Source organism: Anopheles nili, chromosome 3 (assembly GCF_943737925.1).
Source record: "Anopheles nili chromosome 3, idAnoNiliSN_F5_01, whole genome shotgun sequence".
Taxonomy (NCBI): Eukaryota; Metazoa; Arthropoda; class Insecta; order Diptera; family Culicidae; genus Anopheles; species Anopheles nili.
Genome location: NC_071292.1, coordinates 54,019,421 through 54,036,749, shown reverse-complemented (window position 1 = coordinate 54,036,749; position 17,329 = coordinate 54,019,421). Strand labels below are relative to the sequence as shown.

Below are 17,329 nucleotides of genomic sequence, written 5' to 3'. Positions count from 1 at the left end.
GAGTGCGTACCCAACACCACCCAGCGAAAACGCCGACCAGTGGGGGGGGCTCTTATCGGGGGCAACAAAACTTGAGTTGTGAAATACGAGCAGCTGTCTTGGGTTCGTAGGCGCAGAAGGTGTTACAGGTCACGATCACACGAAGGGGATTGAACGGAAAAGCGAAGAAAAAGAAGAAAAAAAGCCCAGATGCAGTCCCCGAAAGGCACTGATTAAAGGGCACACCGTGGATCTGTTCGTGGCGGGTTTTTTTGTCATGATGGCGCCTTGTGCCAAAGGCCGAAAGCCACCGTGAAATATTTCACGTCACAAACGGAATGATTTAGCTCTCTTGATCTGCTGTTGGTGCTGCTGGTCTACTAGAAAAATATGTTCACCATCGCTAGCTCATGATTATTTAGGTGGCTAATAATCACGTGGAGGGGCTTTTTTTTAGCTGCGGCGTCAGAGGGATCGTGACAGGGAAAAACCATCCATTTCCAGAAGCGGAGCGACAATTTACTGTAAGCAGCTCAAAATTGATCGCCCGAACGGGTGGATTCGTTGGTTATAATCCAATTATTAGACCCGTTGGCCCGCTATTCTGCTGTCTGACCGGCCTTTGAAAAGGTTACCATTCGCGTTCGAGTTTCAAAGGGGTCACTTTATTCTTCAGATAATCATTCAGCTGGCTTGCGGATAGAAATGCCTGATTTAAAATGTCACCCAATGATACAGGCGTAAATAGGTGACGACGCATGTCGGTATCTCAGACCTTTTAAAGGGTTTTTTGTTGCCAGCTCTAGCATATCTCCCTTGGGCTTAATCACGATTTGCGCTATCTGTAATTTTATGGGAATCCTATAGAGGGGATTTAAAGCGATGGATAAGATAGCGCAGATGTGGTACGATGTGTAAGGCTATTTTTATTATTGGAATTCGAATATAAAACTCCCTACCATTACGCCGCCGTGGCCGTTTCAATTAAGCGATCACTGATCATATTACTCCAAAACGAGCCAAAGAAATGGGAACAAACATAAAGGTTAGCAACAAATTGCCAGCGAACAAGCAAACGAAGGGAGTGTCATCGACGTGCGCCGCCGCAGCACACCACAAAGTTAAATGCCAACTCAATACCCCGGGAAACGGCCGCATTTGTGTGCGCCCCAAAAGCGAACCCGTGTCCGGGGTATCAATTTTCACCTTTTTCCCTCCGGGACAGGGTGGGTGTCGATTGATCGGGAAAGCGATTTCTTTTCCGGATCCCGGGCGCTCGCGTGCGAGAGAGAGCTAACATTACACCTGGGCACGTGCCTGTGTTGCCATTGTGGTGTCGTGTAAATGTGCGACCAAACCCTCAAGGGCTGGCTGCTGCGAGACGTTCCCTTTTTTCTCGGCTGCAGTGGAAGGAACCACAATCCCGGGCATATGATTTGTTGTGTTTTGCTTTTGCTCTCTCTCCGCTGCAGTGAAAACATCTCCAAGACGCTGGGTTTTCCCTCGTCCGGAGGAGGTGCTTTATGGGGCGCCAGTTGACTTTTCGACCTTTTTTTTGACGCTGGGGTTCGTTCCGCAGGGAATCCGACGGAATGCGCTTCCAAATGAAGTCCTCTCTGGGGGCCGCCAGTACTGCTGCTGGCACGGAAAAGGATGGAGATTATACAAAAAATGGAGCAAAAAGCATTCCTTCACCCCACGATCGTTTGCCGCTTTCTACCACGAGCCCGCCGCTAGGACGCCCGCGGGGAGAGTCACCACGAGGGCGCCCTTTTTTTTTATGTACCAAAGTACCCCTCGGCATCAGTCGAAAGCTGTCCGGTGATGGATTCACCTAACGATTGCGATTGGCGCCGTTTGATGCCCTGACGAATGTGCACCTCTTTGGAGCCTCGATGGAGCCTGACTTTGACGGCCACATCGGTTGCTCGACGAGACGAGAGGGTCATTAAAGTGAAAGTACTCTGAAGCACCCCTTCGGTTCAATTATGGAGCACTTTCTCAGCCGAAGATCGTGCCGCCATTGCTCAGGTTGATCTTTTCCGCTCGCGGGGTGTAAATCAATTGGCTTGGCGGGGTCTCTCTCTCCGTTGGAATTGGCATCCGTGTGGTCCGAGTGGCAAATGGCCGCAATGGGGTGGATGGACGTTTCTTTCGTTATCTTGTGGTTGTGGTCGAAAAAAAAATCACCGATATAAATCCCCGTTAGCAATTGGCATTCGATTGGTGATTTAATGTAACTCCTAATGCTGCAATTCCCGCCAGGCTGTTCGAAGGCGTTTAATAATGCTCCATTCGTCACCCACGTCCACGAGAAGATGGCGTTCCAAAGCTTCAAGCCTCGTTTTGTCGATTAGCACGTTTCAGCAATTGCCTTCCAGACTGCCGTTAAAATTTATCAGCTGATGAACTCTCCACTGACCTGTGGCTGATTGATTCCGCTTGCACACCGCACGCGTTGTAGATTCATGTGCGCGGTTCGTTATGACATGCGAGTGTAAATGGTGGCCCCGTGCGAGGACAAAATGCGCCTCCATCGAGCCGACAGCTGGCACCACAAACAAACAAACATCCTCCGGCGCGCTGTGGCGCTGTGTTTTAGGCGACAAAACGTGATTAAATAACGGCTGCAAAACTGCCACCGAGGCAGGCGGTCTCGAAACAAAGGAAGAACCAATCAAAGGGTGATAATATTTCGTCCTCGCGGATGAGGTGTAGAGATTGCGAGTAGACATATTATCATTTGATGAGTTTCGCTCACTAAGGTGTAGCAGTTTGATGGCACGTTTCGGTTCTGACTCGTGGATGTGTCATAAATGCCACGTGTAATTGGATCGCCGTTGCCGGTTATCAATTGCTGTTGCATTTCTTTCCATTTTCGAAACTATTTCTGTTAGATTTTTCTGCTCCCTCATTCACCGATCGATTGAGGAAGCGGATGTATTTTGTTACGAACAGCGTTTAATTCCGATGCCTTGCACTCCCTTTTAGCGAGCAAAAGTATCAAATTCGCCATTCCCGGAAAGTGTCTTCTAACCAAAGGGGGTTGGATTTTTCTTCCAGCTCACACCCTTGATGTTCCCATTTCCACACGAACTCGAGTTTGCTCTTCATCATCGCCTGTCGGCTTTCGTAGAGGAAAACGAAGAAAAGCACCGTAAACCGACCGGCCACAAAACATAAACAAATCGCGCCTTTTCCACATAAACAAACTCAAGTATCGTTTTCTCTTTTTCACCCCCTCGTGGCCGCGATAGTCGGCATTTCTGTCATGGGGGCAAAAAAGCGACGTGAAAAACAAACCACCCCACCGATGTAGAAGCGGCGTGGAAATATGAAGTTCTTTTTATGTTGCTCTCTCGGATCGGGCGTGTGTTGAGTAGCATAATCCAGGTTGGGGCACGATTTTTGGCGCACATCACACACACACTCACACTCACTCGTGGTTTTCCCGCGAGGTTTCGAAATGATGCGCTCCCCGCCCCCTGACACCGGGTGTAGAGGCCGCGTCCGCCACTCCCCCTCTTTTTCCAGAGCTGCACTTCCGTCGAGTGGCACAGGGTTCGATGCACTTTTCCGTCTCGATTCCTGGCGTCGGTTGCATTTTGCCGCGGCGCGCTGGTTTTTCAATGTTTGCCGGCGTTTTGGTCGACTGTGTATCGCACCATCGCGCGTGGGTCCTTCCTTTTTTCCGTCCGTCCGTGAGCGAATGAACGCGCGAGTCAGAAAAGTCGCTGCCACGGATGTAAACGAGACCGAATCCATGAGCCAGCTGAATGGGACGGTATGCGGCAGACTCCGGACGGTGGCATGAAGTGCATGATTTAATAATCATGTCTGCATCGCGCCGTGTCGGGGATTTTGGCTACCATGCTTGTGTGACTGCTGTTGCTACTGCTGGTTTTGGCCACACATTTCGCGAAATTGCGAGCGAAAGCCTCAACCACGGACACGTGGGTCAGATGGAGCGAGAGGCCGTTGCGGTCCGTTGGGAATTTTTCGATTTCCGGCAAGTAATTGCACGGTTGAGGGGCAATGTCTGGGATGTCGCAAATTTGATGACATTTTTGTGTGTCAATTTTGCAAAACGAAACGAGCGAGCTTTGCAGAGCCATAATTGCACGGGAGATTGAAGCGAAAGGCATTTAGCGTATTTTGAAATTGCTCATTTGCCGCCGATCGGGAAAGGTAAATTAATTTATTTCACTCATCGAGTGAGTTTTTACGTTTACATATTGCTTTCCGGAGGCGGCTATCCCGTACGCATTACACTGGCTGTTTACATATCCATTACAGCATGTTATAGCATAATTTGGTTCGCGCATGGTTTGCTCTGCACTCCGATGCAGATGCGCTCCGTTTCGAGGCTTTCAATTTGGACGAAATCCAACTCTGCAAGAACTGCGGCCTTTGTGTGACCCGTGGTCAGAGAACCCATTTCGACATTGTTAACATACGACTCGGAGTGTTGTGCTCGACGCTCGTAAAGCCCAAATGGATTATTATTGTTCCATGGTGTGAGACCACCGGTTTCTGAGAGTTGTGTAAACTGGCTTCAATGAAGGTCCGTGGGTTCGAGTTTGTCCGCATTGCGGGGTGAGTCCGATTTGACCTGGAATTTAGTCGATCCCACCAGCACTTGAAGGTTCCGCTGACCTTTGGCGCCCGTCCCATTCGATGCATGCAGCTTCTTCACTGCAGCACGACCTCTCAGACCACGGCGATGGTTTCTGGTGGGCCGTTGAACCTTTAGGGGACCTTTTTTCGATCCAACACCACCCCTCTCAAGCCGATGGAACCTGTGTCATGATGGATGTCACTGAACCAACGGCCGTTAATTGTAAAAACCCGCTTCCATCTTGTACAATCCTCCCCACACTGCCGGACTTCTGGGCGACACATTCAGAATTATTGAAGCGTAAAGCTTGCATGGTTGGTGCGTTCGATTGAGTGACGCGTCGCGCGTGCCGTCTCAAATTGTGGTGTTCCTTCCAGCGATGGGCGAGCATAATTTTAATTGAATCTAATTATAACCAAAGTTAACACCCGGAGAGTATCGCCGGGGTTGAAGGAATATGCCCTTAAAAATCACCATTAAACGCAACCGAGAGCTCTAGCCGCGACACCGTCAAGCAATAGGCAGTACCAGCAGCAGCCGGAGCATAAATTCATGAAGATTTATTGGATGACAGAATGACCACGGGAACACGTCGGGTGTCTGACTCGAGCGAGGATCAGCTAGGGAACTCGTCGTTCGTCACGTTTTAGCAGGGTTAAGACGTGGACCACCATTTCCAAGCCCTGTGTGTGGGTGTACTCACAGCCGAACGCAAGGCGTACGCAATTAACGCGCTTCGGTCGGCTTATAATACCAGGAAGTGTCCCGCGAGTCCCGCGGGTAGCTTCATTAAACCCCAGCTACAAGAGACCAGCGAACGTGAGGCGCGAAGAATGGCGTTAATTCTTCCGGAGGATGGAGGCTGCGCGCACTACTCGGAAAGTCCATTTTTCTGCACACCCAACGGATGTGCGCGGGATAGGATCATTAACGGAATACGATGGCGGGTGGCGTTGATCGACACGATACTTGCTCGTTTAGTTGTAACAATCCTCGGCCTCCTGTCGTAGCCCCCAGCGATCGTCACACACAACAGGAACGACTCCAATTTGTTGCTGTTAGATGGGTACGCTTGGCCGTTAATTGTGGTGAGCATAAACAACCATAAAACGGTGGCGAGTGTCTTTCGAACGCACTGCCCCCTGTGCCCAGTTGTGGGGGCACAATTAACAACGCGCACCCGTTTGCTTGCTCTCCAATGCGATCTTCAAGAGATCCCGGAAAAAGGTGCGGAAAAACACTCGTCGCGCTTTCGGGAGTGGTGGATAAAAATAGGAACCCTTTCGATATCCCACACGGAGGAACATGCATATGCCGGCTGTTCGATAACTCTTCCACTCGCGAAACACCTCGTGTTTGTATGCGAGGAAAATCCCGGCCTCCCTAAGTGCCTCTCGATCGCGTGATCATTCACCTCTCCAGCATCCAACCATCGCTCCTGTGGAGGCCGTATTCTCGAGGCCATCGCTGGGAACTCGGCTCTTAATTTGTTTTGTGCCGTGTTTGAAAATGTAGGCGCACTTTCCCTCCCTTGGGAGGGTGTGGGATATGGGTGGTGGGTGGAAAATGAGGGAAGAAATCGAATAAACACACACACACACACACATACGCTCATCTTCCTCGCATCGCACTTTGGGAAGGAATCTCGACGCATTCCAACGGGGGTTTTCTCGTGTTTCGGCCACTTCCGCATGCTGCGGTTGTGTCGATTTAACTGCTAAAGTAATAGCGCACGCATTAGGCGCATTAGGTGAAGGAGGAATTTTAATTACTTTCCACAAATTACGATTTTTTCGTTGCGTTACGGTGGAGGAATCTATGCTTTGTGCTCAATTGCTGCCAACAAGCAAAAAACAAGGAACCATGTGAGATGGGATAGTTTCCGAGCTGTGGAACAAATTCAACGTTAAAGTTTTATTTCAACTCAGCATATGAACCTCCATAGCACTGAGAAGACGTCTCCTTAGCGGCGATGCCTTTGTTAGCGGCAACCGTCACATTTGCATCCGGTCGAGTTGACAGCGTTTAAAGGAAATGGCTTTCATCGCTTTCCCACGTGTGTCTTGGCACGATGCACGGAAAGTTTCAGCCTTGTGTGGGGGATTGTGACGCGCGCTTGTGTAGGTACGATTGTGTTCGCTGATAACAGCATGTAGGTCGGTCTCCAGGAGCTTTTTGCGTAACTTCCCATAACGAGGTTAGTTGCATCGATTCTTGCAACAACTTCCAGGGGTGTGCAATGTGTGCGAAAAAAAAACAGCGTAGCTTGTTCACGCCCGTACCCAAGGCATAAATATTTATTCTTTCCCGCCTCTCGCCGAAGCGGTGAGGTGTGGCGAATGTATTGATTTATGTGTACAAATTGGCCAATCGGTGGGTGAATTAGCTTCGCTTGATTCCGATAGATGCTGCCCGTTGATAGGGAACCCCGGCGCGTTAAATCATCCAACAACAAGAGTGGTTCGGTTGTGCGAAGTTTGCGACCAAAAATGGTCAACAGTTGGATGAACCGTCACCACCAATCGGAGGCCGTAAGGAGCAGGATAAGGTGAGGCTTAAAAAATTAGCCAGCGTTAAACCGGCGAAGCCTATCTGTGACACACTTTTTCCACCGTCCGGCGGTAAGACGTTGTGCAAATTGAAGTTTGGAACCGATGGCGTCTATGTTGCAAAAGCATTTGCTGCACTTATATGGTCCTCCGTCGCTGTAGCCCTTAGCTATCGATCGACGTTGGGGCACCGTTCTTTTCCCTTCTGTCTGTTCGCGTTGGCGTTTACTTTCGAATCCGTTCCACCGTCCAGGCGTTTTATTTTTCTTCTTCCCGTGCTATCCAAGGCGAGTGGCTTACTGCCTGCCCTATCGATTCTTCATTACTGTCTGCTGTCCCGCAAGTGCTGCTCCAGGGGGCCGCTTTTCCTACGATTCCATTATTCATCGCCACCGCATCGAACCCGCTGATGAATGGCTCGATCAGCACTTTCTTTCCTGTCGCTCGGAGTGCATTTGCACACACACAGACACGCATGTGCGGGGCGCCAACCTGTTTTCTGTTCCTCCTTTTTTTTTCGCTTACTGGCACTTATCCTGTTCGATCGAAAGTAAACCTCCACCCGCACCAGGATGACATGTGTTGCTCGAGCTGGCCGAATCGCCCGGCGGGCGTACGTGTGGGTACCGGTTTCGCGTTGCACACAGCCGGCGCTATATGCATGTCAATTGTTTGCGAGCGCAATAGATTAGTAGGTCACTGTATCTAGCTGGTGGGAAAAATCGAGCGGCGAAAGTCCGTGCCGATGGCAATGGTTTTGCGGGTGTACGCAAGAAATGTTCCCACCAAAGCCAAATTCTTGCCCAATGATTGTGCGCTTTTTTGGTTGATTATCAGTCAGTTTGGTTTTGTGGTAAAAAAATGCATTTTGTGCAATGTGCGTGGGTGGGTAGTAATGCGTACAAGCACGAGAACTTTACTGTCGGCATGTTATTAGCCCACGGAGTACGTCAGCATCAATGTTGGTTACTTCGATAGCGAGAAATAAAACCAGCATAAAATTTATCCAACACCACCCCCAACGCACTCCCCCCCCCCCCCCCTCGTGTAGTTGCAATTTGTGTGAGTGAACTTTGCTTGGCAGCTGGGGGCTGGCCGTTAAATTGATTTGTGCTAAATGCTGCCCCGGCAAAAGTGTTGGAACGATTCATCCGTTTTTCCAACCCACACACCCCAACCCAAACCCAAACCGACTTCCGGAGCTCGTCCCGACAACTGGCCGCCGTTTATTTATTATTTATTGCATACCATGCGCACTCAGCCGGCCTGCGTGTGTGCATGTGCGTGTTTCGGAAACCCTTCTTCAAACGCCCACATTGCATCGCGGGAATGCGTGTTGCGTTGGTTGAACCAATGCCCGCTCGTTACGTTATGTTTAAATGCTTCGATTCGTCTAAAATACATCCCCCTTTCGAAGCCCACTGTGACGTGTCTGCTCGGCAGCGAAAGCAAAACAAAACCCACTGCATCATTATTCAATTTATTTCAATTCGCTGAAAACGAAGAAGTAAAAAACAGTGCTACGCTTCCTCACATCAGACTTAGCTCATCACTTTATTTAGCCTGCTCCTAGAACTCTCGCTACAGTGCTGGCTTATGTGTGGGGTGTTGGGATATGGTTCCTTACTTATCGTGCATTTTTCTTCCGAAAGCCCTAGCTCTCTCTCTCTCTCTCTCTCTCTCTCTCTCTCTCTCTCTTGCACTCTGACGCGTGGATTGTGCATGCATATCTTCGGCTTCACAGTTCTCCGCATTGCTCCGTTCTTGCTGGGCTATCTGTCTGGCTGGTTCTCGGTCGTCGTGTCTGCCTGAATGTCTGGAAATCTGGATGGAGATGCATGGGGTGCAGGGGGATGCATCTCCATGCATCAGCAGATCGCAGCATAAGCTAGCCGGGTTCTGTCGCCGTGCGTTTGTGTGTGCGGTTTATGTTGAAGTATGCGAGCAAGTGCGTGCCTCCGAATGAATGGACACATTCTTCGTCGAGCCGCTGTGTGTGAGCCTGACAATTAAGCACGGAGCGCATCTGGTGCAGGGTTTCTTCCTCTGGTAAAAGGCTTTACTTTGAGTACGGGTCCGTTATGCAAAAGTAATATAAATGTTGAATGGATACCGCTTTTTCTCGCTCTACGACAGACACTCATCTATTATGCTAGCCATTGAAACGGGGATAGAGGCGCAAAGTTGCGAAAAAGAATGCGACCGTTTATCGCTGTGGGGAGTGTAAAAATGGTGCGCCTTCTTGCTTTCAAGGGCTTCCCTTTTCTATTCGTGCAGGTTGCACCGATTTTGTAGAGTTAAAACGTCAGTTTTGGTTGTCTGCATCAAGATGATTTTTTTATTTTTTTCCTTATCTATCCCAAAGCTTACTCTAGGTTATACTCTCGCCAAATCTTAACAGTTGAATAACTTCAAAGAGTATTATTTACTGCAATTTCGCAGTGCAAATCCGCATGGTTTTGCAAATATTTTTGGTTTAAATTAAAAATCTGTGTGTGAGTTTCTTAGGTGATGACTCTTGTCCAAGTTATTTGCTTTTTATGGCCCGCCGTGTCGACGGTGATGGTAAATTATACACCTAGCAGCTAAGAGTGTGACGCTTTTTTCGCCATAAAGCCATTTTCGGTTCCGTCTCTCGCCGGGAGGAAATCCGTCCCATCTTAATTGTTTTGCGAGCCGTCGCAAGCGCGGGAAGTTCATTCAGGCTGCGAGATATGCAACTTTGTCGCTTTTCAGTATATTTTTTCAGTAAAAAGCGACAGATTTCATTTTTTTTACTTCGCCCAACGGAAATGGAGAATGATGAGTAGGTTCCCCGTTTCCGTTGGTAGGTCCGCCCGCGTTCGGCGATGGTTTGATGAATGAAGCTTCATTCAGCAGCAGGCGAACAATCAACCATTCTCAATTTATGCTCATGCCTCGGGTGTGTTTGTGGATGTGGCCAATGAAACTATGTAAAAGAGACCAACGTAGGTACGGCATAACCGGTGGAAGGTGCCGCGCACAAGGAAGGGTTATTTTATGCCGCTAAAACTTGGGCGTTGGCGGAGGCCGTTTAAATATGCATTTTTAAAGCATTGCTGCAAGGCACGAAGAAAGAAGCGTTTTTATGCAGCAAAAATGATTAAGTAGAAATGTTTTATTCATTGGAGTACGTTTTTTTCTTCTTCAACAAACGCATGCTAATTTTAAACATTATTGATGGCAATGTAATCGTACAGTTCTGTTAATTTTGAGCATGAGCCATTTTAAACGAAACTAAATTAAGCAGGCAAATGTTTATCAAAATCTCTAAAACGAAGGAAGTTTACGACTGGATGAATAACTTTGTCCAGCGGCGTGGGTCGGTGTTTCGTTGGAATGCGTTTAGAAGAAGCCATATGCAAACGTATGCTCGTGCTATTCGTCGACGCAAGACACAGAACATTTGCAAAAGCCAGCTTTCCTGCAATCTGGACGCTCTGCCTTCTGCTACAGCCGCTCGGTTACGGTTGGAATGGCGCACGCGCGTCTACTTCGAGCTGCTACAACTGCCGTGTATCCCTACTTGGTTGTGGCTTGCCTGGCTGGAGGCTGAAATTCAAGACTAAATATGGACACACGCTCGTAAACATTGAATTAATTCTTTGGCCCATTCGACGCATTGGGTGGTGGGCCAGATATGTTCTTCAAAACACCCCCCTGGGGGAACGTGCACCGTACGTGGCGCGGATCCATCCAGTAACCGAGTGGTGGATGCATTCAGCTGTACCAAGAAGCGCACCCAACATATCTGAACGACAAGCGACGGTAATGTATCGCCCTGTGACCATGAAGTTCAGGATGATGAAGCAAGAATTGGTTTAAATGAAAATGGAAAGACACTGGCGCAGTCTTTGCGGGAAAGAGTGACTAATAGAAGACGATCCCCCTGCACATGCTTTGCACTCTACTCTGCATTATGCAAGAGCGTACCCGGTGCTGGATCACCAGCGTGGCGTGATTGGTTTATAATTGTAACTTAATCAACTGCACACGAAGGCGGCGACATCATTTGATGCTCGGGAAGCGCTTCCTACTTGGGCTGGAAAAAGATTACGGTGATGGCGATAGCAGTGCTGCAGTGCGATGGTCATCATTAGCAGTGCCTCTGATTGTAGATGTTTTGCAAAAAAAAAGTGCACCAGCACTTATAAGGAGCCGCCTGAACACTTTGCTGCCATATACGCAAGCAAAGGAGTGTTTTTTTCTGTTAATGCCATCGTACTCGCGGTGGGCAGACGTTTATGTATTGAGTGATGGTTGCGAAGACATGCAGTTTGTTAGCTCAACCCGCCAGCATCAGCTCTTATTTGCGCTGCCTTTGACAGCGGTTATAATTTGAAAAGAATGATCTGAAACGCCGGTACAAAATGTGTGTGCCATCGGGTTTCTTTTTAGTATCAATAGAACGGTTGATCGCTCGCTTCATCCTTTTTTTTCGAAGCTCCATTCCACTTTATGTCTTAATTAGTAACAGCCTTCCTGTCGTTCGTGTGTAATGAATGGTTCAGCTCAATTCATTAATGTTCGTTTTTCTCGTTGTGTGTTTTTTATTTCATTCCAGTCACATCCCTAAAGCCAAAGCTACGACGATCGCAGAGACGCCGGAGTTCAAGCGAATCGCTGAAAATACCAAAATCCAGTCGAACGTTAAATATCATGCGGACTTTGAAAAGCTGAAAGGAAAAGTGACACAGGTAAGCCTTAACTACCTCAATATCCCAATTTAGCCGAGCGTTATGGCGTGTGACCATTTGAAGCAATCTTTCAATTCGTGAGGTTCGTCGCTTGAGGTGCTACCAAGTCTTTTGTTGATTCAGCACAGAGCGGAGCAATTAATAATGCGTTTTGGGGTTTAATCGATTGAATTGAACAAAACGAACAAGACGCCAACCTTACGCTGCTCTCTTGGGTGCAATTTTCTTCGCACAATGTACGCTACTTTGCATGGAGGTTTAACACGATAGGCCGAATGTTTGCAGCTCACCCCGATCTGCTTTCTCGCGCGTGAGGCTCGAGAAATTGTAAAGCATCGAAAGGTTGCGGTCATGTTTTTTCACCTTAATTGCGCGACCACCACTTTCGGTTCCTCACTTTCGATTCCATCCCCGCGATTGGATCGTCAGCTTTCGATGATGGCTCGATGGCTTGGGGGAAAAAATAAGAAATCCTCATCATCAGAAACCCCAATGCCCTGGTGTCTCGGCGCTGGCCTCTCAACGTCCAAGCGGGCCGATATGTAGGACATGATTGTCTGGTTACCGGATTTCTTGCTTCAATTAATTCAACGCGGCCCCACCTCATCCTCCCCTTCCCTTCCCATCAACCTAACACAAAGAAAGTAAATAGATCGCAGCTTGGCTGCGAGGTAAGTACCCCAGTGTACTAGATCTCACGATCGCGCTGGTTGAACAACTTTTTATTTCTTTCACTCAATAATTTCGGGACCCCTCTCCTCCCCCCTGTGCAGCATCTTCGGTGAAAGAGAACAGTGGCTGTTTAGACACGTGAATGTGATACTGATGTGGTACGTGGTACTTTTCTCTTTTATTCTCTTTCTTGCTTTCGTGTTATTCCATCGGCAACATTTGGCCATTAAACGACGCTGTCGTCATCGGGAATGCATCGACGTGATCGCGTGCCCTTCTCGTGCCAAAAACAACGGCAACAACAACCACATCCCCCAAAAAAGGTTGCCGATGATCCGGAAACGCTACGAATCAAGCAGAACACGAAAAATATCTCCAACGTCGCGTACCATGGCGATTTGCAGAAAAAGGCCGCCATGGAGCGGCAACGGGAGTGCACGGAAATAATCGACAGTAAAGGTGAGTAAAAGCGGCAGGACCGGCCGGATGTGTCTGGATGGCGATACTTCGTCGCCATCGCGGTTGTCGAGTTTGTCTGCGTACGTTTGGGGGGTGATTTGGGTGCTTTCTTAGCGGAGGTCTTTTCTTCTCTCGTGGTGTTTGGCTCGTGCCTGACGCTGGAGATGCTTGCTTTAAATGATAAAAAGGAAAGCGCACCGGAAGCGGCACCGGGGAGGAATAGGATCTGGAGAAAGCGTTCGTTTTTATGCTCCCTTTTTAAATGCGTCTCTTGTTTGCGAACAATCGAGTGCCCATCAGGGAGATGAGGTGAATGTTTATTTGTTTGATCTCACATTTTAAGGAAAAGTTTTCAATTTATGTTCGTAAGCACGAACAATTTTTCGCCATTTATAGCACTAGCACGCTTTATATATAGACCTCGTTTGGTGAGGGTGCGAAGCGACGACTCAAATGGCTCGCATTCATCTCACAATCGTTTGATTGTTGGTTAAAATATAGATGACCCTGTAGTTGTCACGCATTGGCAGAAATTTCCCAATCAAAAATATCCATCAACGACAGTTTACCATGCGCCGAATTCGATAGTGTTTCCAAATACTGTCCATCGGAACTCTTCCCACACTTTTTTGGGTAGCATTATGCGTATCTAAACGACGTTTTACTTTCACATAGTAGAGTAAAACGCAGTAGAGGAGTCCCCTTCGTTTTGTGGTGAATTTACCGCGGATGTTTCTTCAACGCAAACGGAAACACAAACAAACTGCCTTGTTTGCAGTGTATACACACGGTTTCGAGACGGAAGTGATGCAAACATGCAAGCAGACCGTTCAGCAGGCTGACATTTGGCGTAGTTTGCTAAGACGCAGGGAATTTGTGACTCGAGATTTGTGACTTATGCATCTGTGTTGATTGCTTGTTTATTTAGTTTCATATACGAGAAGATGTTGCATTTCAGTTCAAATTGTGTAACTTTTTGTACATCCTTATCTTCATGTCAAAGCATCTGCTTACGGGCTAACAACTACTGCCGAGGGCATGAATGTCGTAGGAGAATAATAGTCAGGTTGCAATGTTAATGAAATAACAGCCATAATACTCCTTCTCTTCTGAATATGATTTTTCTTCTTTTGAACTTTTAATTTGTGTCATTTTATCATTCAACTGCACAATTTTAAAATGACCTCTTCAGTGCTTCGTTATGGGCAGGTTTTGAAGGTTAAAAACACCCGTGCAACCAAACATAATGCTAACGGCTTTCATATCTTCTTCACAACTTTTTTTCTCACAAAGAAGAATTTCCAAATGTGAGCCATCCTCAATGCAAGTAGTTCCCACTACAAAGAAAAATGCTCACTTCCAACCACCCTTCTTTTCGATTTACGCTTCGCTGACTTTTCGTTGCGTTCCCTACAAGGAAGAAACTCTTTAATTTGTTTCTTTTTCTTTTAATTCTTGCTCAAACGTCGGCTCCCGTCGAGTGTCAAGGGGCCAATTGTCGAATTTAGGAGTGAGAAGGTACTAAAGTGAGGAGTTTTGCTTCAAAAAAAAACAGGCCGGTAGCAAGTCCCTTCAGCAGGCAGCAAAATTGTGCAAAGACATTGGTTCCAATGCGTCGTTCTAGTTTGTCTTTCATTTTGATCTGGCTTTGGATGAGAGGGGGACGCCTGGCGTCCGTTTGGCGTGCTAGAAAAAGGTGTCTGCCCTCGACGAACAAGAAACCAAAACTGCAATGTGCAAACAATGGCAAGTGTCGCGCCCCAGAGGAGGAGTGCGTTTTTAAAGAAGGAGTACGATAAAAGGGAAAATAAAGTCGTTGAATGTTTTGCCGCGAGCAAAAGGGAAGCGCACGTTAGTTTCGATTCGCAGTCTCGAGTTCATTTCCCAGCAGGAAAATTTCCGCACACGTACAAACGATGTCTTTGCTTCTCTTTGGGTGTTTTTCGCCAAACTATGCACCCCGAACTTGATCGTTTCAACCCCTACGCCATGGGATTGAAGGCTTATAAACCGTTCGCTTGCGGGCGGTGAAGATGCACGGTGCTTTTGCGGTGTTTTATGGCCACTGCAAAGTTGCAGTGGCGGTTCCGTCGCCGGCAATAAAATGCCGCCAAAAAACCCCCGACAAGTGGCTCTTCGGTGCGATCGGGTGGCATAAACGTTCAAATCAACCGGCGAAGAACAACGCCGCACCGGATCATTGCCGAACGAAGGTTAGATTTGTTGGCGTGCGGAATTTGATGGCTTGTTGAGGGGTTTTGCACTTCTTCTGCTTTACCATAGCCTGCTCGATTTGAGTGGCTGGCCAATTCTTGCGAATTTTACCACGACCGCGTGACTGGCAGGATTGCTTGGTATTTGATGGCCGAGGCTGCCGGTACTGAAGTAGGTTCGACCAGAGAACGCGGAACGAAGCGACAGCGACAGGAAAGCAGTAAACGCATTTTTATGAGCTGTCATAAATTCGGTCTTTCAGGCTGCAACTTTTTCCTGCCTGCCTTCGCGCTAGACAAACTTATTATATGGCCCCGGGAGTTTGTTAGTGGTGATTGTTTTTCCCTCTCAAGGTTGTTTGCCGATTGCCCGAGTGGGAAAGCCCCGGTTGTGTCCACAGCCACAGCTACACAGGGTTATGCTCAACAAGGCATTAGGTGGCTGTGGCGATGGAAGGAAGAGTATGATCATTTGAGCAAGCTCAGGAAGGCCCGATCGCCCAATGAAGCTGTTTGTACGGACCCGGTCGGAACGTGTCATTAGGACAGTCGTAGATGTAAATATGCGTTGTCCTACCTCTCCTGCGCAGAGTGGTGCCGGTGACTCGGTTATATTTACCCAATCGTTTCCCGACCTCTCTGGTACTGAGTACTGCGTGCTAGAAGGAGCTACCTACTATGCGGGCTGGTTCAACACCAATCGCTGGTGGCTTGATGAGACCGTACGTGTGCGACTGACGGTTTCGGTAATTGCTTTTAATTTATGCCATAAATTATTGGCGGAACCGGGAAACAAAGGCTGACCCGAACACGAAGACCTGCTCACCAGAACCGGGCAGAGGAATAAAAGAATGCCATCCGCCCGCACGGTGCGAGCAATTTTCCCACGGAATCGGGAAGAAGTCAAATGTTCACACCAAAAAAAAAAGCCAAAGTACGCAGTTTTTCCACCTAAGCCACCGAATTTAGTGTTGAAAATTCCAACAGCAGATGATGTGAACGGCTCCGGGGGAAGTTTCCACCGAATCGGTGAAAGAATGCGGCCTCAAACGAAGATTCCAGCTGTTATAAACTGTCTGAAAACGCGCCCGCCTATGATGGCGGAGACATTTTTGGGTACCGTTTTTTTCGTTAATTAAAAATGTTGCGAAGCAGTTCAAGAGCACATCCAAAAACCCTTGATCATGAGACCCCAGCTATATTGGAGCTAGATGTTCATTTTTTTTATTCAACCATAATATATTTCTGCTATTTCTTAAACGTAAGGCTACTTCATATCGCACTCGAACTCTACGCGTCAACGAATCGTATGATCTAACTCTAACTTTTTCTTATATATTTTTGTTTATTTATGGTGCTTTTATTTGCTTGCATCACCTGCTGCCACCTGTTCCTCCTCATCAACGCTGTATCATCTACTACTAAATGTGCTTGTGTTGTGTTTGCTGTTCAATATGCCACCCTATCGCTCAATACCGTTACCGTGTGTGTGTAAATGTATCCCTCTATGTACCACATTAAAATCATGCAAAACGATTTCACCTCCACGCCGGCTCACGCGACACTCGACTTTGGATGTGGCATCCTTTTTTTTGCACACGCTCTTCAACGCCTTGATCCTCACGCCTAAACACACCCACACAACCCGGGAACTACACGAACGATACGGGAAAACCCGCTTAACGCATCCGTCCGCGCGCAGACAACAACGATCTAGAGTCGGAGTACTTTTCCGAGCAGCTGGCTGCTGAATCGCTACCCCACTATCAACCGCCGCCTCCCCCACCGGTGGTAGCACCCTCCGTGACGGCGGCCCCTCCGACGTCCCAGCAGGTCAACAACAACGGCGGTATGGCCGTGGGACCGACCAACGCCACATCCCAGCAGGCGCAGATTATCTCTACCGCCAACATTACCAAACACAATCAGGCCAACAACTACCAAGCATCACTCCAGCAACAGCAGCAGCAGCAGCTGCTTCAGCAACAACAGCAACAGTATCAGCAGCAGCTGAACAACAATAACAAGGCCGGTGGTTATCAGCAGCAGCAGAGCTACCCGGGTGGTGCCGGTTATCACCAGCAACACGGTGCTAGCAACAACGGTGCTGGCGGTGGTAGT

General features: G+C 48.1%; 1 protein-coding gene across 1 annotated transcript in view; it reads left to right on the top strand.

Annotated features, from left to right (window-relative positions):
• Positions 1 to 17,329, top strand: part of LOC128726022 (LIM and SH3 domain protein Lasp) — a 39,365-nt gene that overhangs the window by 15,006 nt on the left and 7,030 nt on the right. The window contains exons 3-4 of the mRNA XM_053819802.1: positions 11,732 to 11,864; positions 12,860 to 12,995. Of these exons, the coding sequence (XP_053675777.1) occupies positions 11,732 to 11,864; positions 12,860 to 12,995 (269 nt within the window). The remainder of the gene's footprint in view (positions 1 to 11,731; positions 11,865 to 12,859; positions 12,996 to 17,329) is intronic.